This window comes from Sinocyclocheilus anshuiensis, unplaced genomic scaffold (genome assembly GCF_001515605.1).
Source record: "Sinocyclocheilus anshuiensis isolate Anshui unplaced genomic scaffold, SAMN03320099.WGS_v1.1 scaffold231, whole genome shotgun sequence".
Taxonomy (NCBI): Eukaryota; Metazoa; Chordata; class Actinopteri; order Cypriniformes; family Cyprinidae; genus Sinocyclocheilus; species Sinocyclocheilus anshuiensis.
The window spans coordinates 466,621-472,100 of record NW_015552533.1 but is presented as its reverse complement, the minus strand read 5'-3'; the positions used below and the strand labels follow the sequence as shown (position 1 = coordinate 472,100).

At 34.9% G+C, this 5,480-nt stretch overlaps 1 protein-coding gene across 1 annotated transcript in view; it reads right to left on the bottom strand.

Moving 5' to 3' along the window:
• LOC107663734 (trafficking protein particle complex subunit 3) overlaps window positions 1–2,509 on the bottom strand; it is an 8,096-nt gene extending 5,587 nt beyond the window's left edge. The window contains exons 1-2 of the mRNA XM_016454034.1: window positions 2,345–2,509; window positions 939–1,036 (exon numbers count right to left, since the gene is read on the bottom strand). Coding sequence (XP_016309520.1) covers window positions 939–1,036; window positions 2,345–2,386 — 140 coding nt within the window. The 5' untranslated portion in view covers window positions 2,387–2,509. The remainder of the gene's footprint in view (window positions 1–938; window positions 1,037–2,344) is intronic.
• Window positions 2,510–5,480: the final 2,971 nt, after the last annotated feature.

Below are 5,480 nucleotides of genomic sequence, written 5' to 3'. Positions count from 1 at the left end.
TATATTTCAATATTCCAGAGAATATTATTCAGTGAATTAACATTATATCCAGTGAATTATTCTTTACTCTTTAGCCTATTAAACAGCTTATAAACCTACTAAAACTGTAGTTTAAAATGAAGTTGATATGACTCCTTTCATTTATTTATTTTCTCCATTTGAAAACATTAGACCTTCTACATTAATTTTGCTTATTGTTAATATTAGTGTTGCTGCTGATGCTTTAAATAAAATGTTTTTTTATTGTAATATGAAGATTAAATTTAACATGAAAGACTGGTAATTTTCAACACTTTTTTTTAATTTTTTTTTTTAAGATGACTGAAAGGAGAAAAAACCAAAGTGAAGTATGGACTTACTTCACTCAGTCATTTATTTACTTTATAACAGTAAATAAATATCGGTTCTGCATATCGGTTATCGGGCACATAAACACGCAAATAATTGGTATCGGTATCAGTTATAAAATATCAATATCGGTCGATCACTAAACAGAATCATGCATCTGAAAAACCAGGGGTGTAACCTACAGCTGCACGATTCATTTAACAGGGCGGGGAGAGAGACAGCTCTCGAAAAACCTAGAATGGCACATTTTATACTCTTCATACCACCCAACCCAACTTCAGCAGACTGGATGGCACAATTACCACACCTAATATAACAGCCTACACCCAGCGCAAACTCTGACAATACAACATCCACACTAAACCCTCTCTGTTCCACTCATACAAATTGAATAATGGAAAGTGACAAACGTAGAAAAAAAAAAAGTGACCAGTTACAGCACCTAATCCTTACACTTTCATAGTCTGTTTAATCTACAGAAAATCTTTTCTATCTTAGAAAAGAGAGAGAAAAAAAAAATTAATTTGTAAACTCTGTTTAATGTGACCAGATTGGATGGATAGGTGAGAAATAGAGAAAGACAGACTCACATTTTATCCAGTTGTTTGTTGACTTCTTCATCATTTTCATAGTCCTTACACAACTGAGTGACCAAGGCTCCATAAGTGAGAGTGAATAATTCTGAATTCTGTTCAAGGGAAAGACAAGACAGCCCAAAATTACCCACCACCATGTTCACAATATTCACTGTGTTTACTGGTTAACCACTGTTAATACTGACAATGAATGCAAATACAAAACAACAACAACAACAACAACAACAACAACAACAATGCAAAACTTTCTTTGGCATAGATCCAAACATTTCATGTGTAGCCTTTGTAGCCTTTTTTTTTTTTTTTGCTAACAGCAAAAAGTAACTAATATTTTTATTGAAACAAGAATTGGTACAGAAGATCATTCTTTTCCCTACAATAATTCCCATTTACCATACAAAAAATTCCAACATGCCAGTGAACCATCTTTATGTACTTGCTAAATAAAACAAAACAAAACGAGCAATATATGTTTTAAAATTCTTTTTCTTAGATAAGAAAATGGGAATTTCATAACAACAGGAAACTAGCATGTTTTAGTCTTTTAGTGGGGTCCAAATGTCTGAGATCTCTAGTGAAATGCTTCTATTATGCATTTTGTAAATTAATACACCTGCTTTTTATTTCAACATTTATTATAAGCATAATAATTTGAGCGAAACATTTACATTGAAGATACTTGTAATAGCCCTTATTACTATCTGTCATTTTTCTTTAATGACAGAAGCACGTGGTCTGCATGAAGTACAACCTAAAGATCGTGCTCTGCTGCATGATTTCATAAGATCCAAATAGCACATCATGGGCACACAGTGGTCTTGAGCGCCCTCTCACGGCACAATATGGGGTTGTCATAGACATGAACTGTTCCATGTCAAATTGTAGCCAAAACGTAGTTTCTACTAATGCTTGCATGACACATCTGGATATATTTTCTCTGCTTTCACTACTGTATTGTTTAGTCCGTGTTGAGAGTGTATCAATACTTCATATAACCTACTGCCCAGTGCAATAATACTTGTGCTAAAACAAAATGTATGACACACAATGCATAATGCTATGAAAGCATGTATCATTCTACAATGGGACTATATCATTATAATTACCTCAAACGATTATTTTTAAAAAAGCATTTAGCATTTCATAAGATTTTTAATTCAAATGCCAGCCACGATTGACCGACTGACTGAAAGTTTCATGTCTGTGCAAAAAAATCATTTAACTAGAGGAATAAGCTAATGCACCTCTAGGTAACATGTATACTACGCTATATTTATTTGTATGCAAATAAACAAACACTGCTCAAATAAACTTCTTTTCCGATTATTATAATAGCATGTTAGCTAGCTGCCCTGCATTTAACGTTAGCTCAGTTCTGCGGAAACACAAGACACACTCACCATCTTCTTGCTGTCCGTGGCTCTGTTCGACTGCCTAGACATGTTGTCTTATATTACAGGTGTGTACAGATCGGTTACAGGTAATATTTTATTAATCTGCTCAGTGCAATGAGAGTCCCGTGATGTTGTTCCTGTCACTATAATGGATTTACTTCCTGAATCGCAGCTGACTCACCGGAAGTGTTTTATTCTTTGGATTGTGGGTATTGTAGTCAAACTGTAGTTCTGACTAGTTAAAGGTTTCTCGTGTAACCTAATGGAGTCTACTGAATCACGTTTATATGACATTTAGTTACCACCCACCAGTCCACAACATTATAGTAGTATGGAGCTTGGAGTCATAATAGTATGGCATGTAGTATGGAGAGTCAACTTATCATTTCAAAATTAGGATGCCTTTTTCGGCATGTTCCAACCTCAAATTTAGATCAAAGCAAAATATAAAATTCTGGAAAACAACATAGTTGTACTTGTGACTCTATGTGGTCTGTAGAAAGAATAATAGAACAATTTATATTCAGATCAATATTTTTTGTCCATGTCCATTATAGGTAAGAGCCATAATAAGCAGAATAATGTACAGTTAGATGGTCAGTGAAGCAAAGTAAACACTGACATGTTGATCAGGAGATTGAATTATGTGTTCCTGGACATTCTGATGTCTCTTCTCACATGATAAAATAATTTCAACTCTAATTAACTGTTTTTATGTTAATTAATTAATGAATTAATTAATTTTGTCAGTGTCTCTAGGAGTTGGCATCTCAATTGCATTTCAGGTCAAGAAAGTGGACAAGAGAACTGAAGCAGTGCATTCTGAGATGTTCACATGTTACGGGCCATTTACACAAAACGCTATGAAAAACACGCTTACATAGAAAAATCAATGAAAGCAAAGGAGAATGCAAAAATGCGAGACGCAAAGCGATGGAAAAACCGCAAAGTATGCACTTTAAATGTTGAACTTTTAACCTGTCTGCTGGATGGCAAACTTTGAACTCGAGTGCCGCATGTTTGGACAATAGTGTAATGTGAGATGCTGCAAAAGATGCAAGACGTGAAAACAACGATCTAACACGTCTCCCTGATAGCACACATACATCTCGGAGATGTCTATTTGACATCTGCGTTTACTGCAAGATGTATTTTTCAGAGTATTTGCTCATCTGCAATACGTCTATAGGACGTTTCCTATTAGATGTCAAATAGACGTTTATTAGATGTCTTTAAGATGTTTATGATTTAGAATGTATGTAAAACTGACATCTTAAAGACATCTGTCAGATGTTTGTAAACAGCAGATGCTTTCCAGATCGAGAGATCTTTAACATACACCTTGCAGACGTACATGTGCTCTCTGGGCTGTCATATTAACAGAAAAACAATGGAAAACCATGTTTTTAAACATCAAACTTTTTTACTCGAGCAGTGTGTTTTTGGAACACAGTGTGATGTGCAAGACTGCAAAAGATGTGAGACTCGAGTGCAACAGTCAAACACATCCACCATGTTAATAGAAAACAATGGAAAAGCACTTTTTTTTAAAAGTCTAACTTTTTTAACTTGAGTGCTGTGTTTTTAGAACACTGTGCAAGATGCTGTAAAATATGCAAGAATGAGCACAAAAAGGGGCCATTAACACAGAACATGTTTTTGCTTTAAAAAACATAAGATGCAGGAAGTGGAATGGGAAAAGGTTAAGATGCTACAAAACGTGCAGGATGAGAGTGCAACGGCCGAAAAAAACTCTGAAAAAAAAAAAAAGTTGAAATTTTAAATTGTGTGCCGCATTTTTAGAATGTCATGTGCGAGACGTAAGTGCAATGGTCAAACACATGCGTCTAGGGCATGTTAACAGAAAAACAGTGGAAAAGCATGTTTTATAAAGGGTCAAACTTCTTTTTAGTCGAGTGCCACAATTTTAGAACACTGTGTAATGTGTAAAGGTCATTAGCTTTTGTGTTTTTGTCGTGAAACTGCGAGAGGCTGGTGGTGGAATGGAAAAAATGCAAGGTCTCGACGCACGTTTTTTAAAAGCTGAACTTATTTTTTAACTTAAGAGCCATGTCATGCAAAAGATGCAGGACGAGAGCACAGCCATCAAACAAGTCCATTTAGAGCATGTTTACATAGAGTCAATGAAAGCGCAGCAGAGTGGAATGCAAAAATTCAAGATGCTGGGCAATGGGGGAAAAAAAAAGTGCTTTTAAAAGTTGAACGTGAGACGCGGGCAGTGAATTGGTCAAAAAAAGACCTCAATATGCATTTTTTTTAAAGTTGAACTTTTAACTTGAGTGCCATGTTTTTAGAACGTTGTGTCATGTGCAAGACAAAAGCTAGGAGACGTGAGTGCAACAGTCAAACATGTCTGTCTAGCACATGTTGGCATAGAAAAACAATGAATAAGCATGTTTTTTTTTTCCTAATTCAAACTTCTTTTAACTTGAGCATCACGTTATAGAACACCGTTAAGACACGAGCACAAACATGTCTTTTTCTGTGAATGTGCAAGACTTCTGATTTATTAGCCGCTGTAGGGAAATAACGAGAACAGCAATGTTGGGGGTAGTAATGCATTACAAGTAACATAAGTTACGTAATCAGATTACTTTTTTTTAAAGTAACTAGTAAAGTAACACATTACGTTTTAATTTAGAAGGAAATATCAGTTACTTTGTTTCCCATGTCTTGACTGACAGCTCTCGTGTTGCCATGTTGAGAGAAATCAGGAGTAAGTGCAGAGGCGTTGTGTGCGGGGTGTAAACATGATGCTTACTGTAGTTCTAGACTAAATATGAACATGTATTTACTCATCTCACCTGCACAAAAACAGATTTAGTATTCCTCAAAATTAATAAAAACAGTCAAATCCAAAATCAGAATATTATACAACCCTGCAATAATTATATGTTAAATAAGAAAAAATTAATTTATGTATTTAATCCCATTTTACTAAACAATGTCTTTGCTGCTGACCTTCGACAATCCAATTCAACCATACTAAGCAAAAATAACACATTTGTGTTTTATTTTTGTTTATTGCTGAATAGTGGTGAACTTCATATTCTTCATGCAATTTGTTTGAGCTGCGCCCTCTACTTTACAGACATAAATTTACATTTCCTTCAGCCTGAGG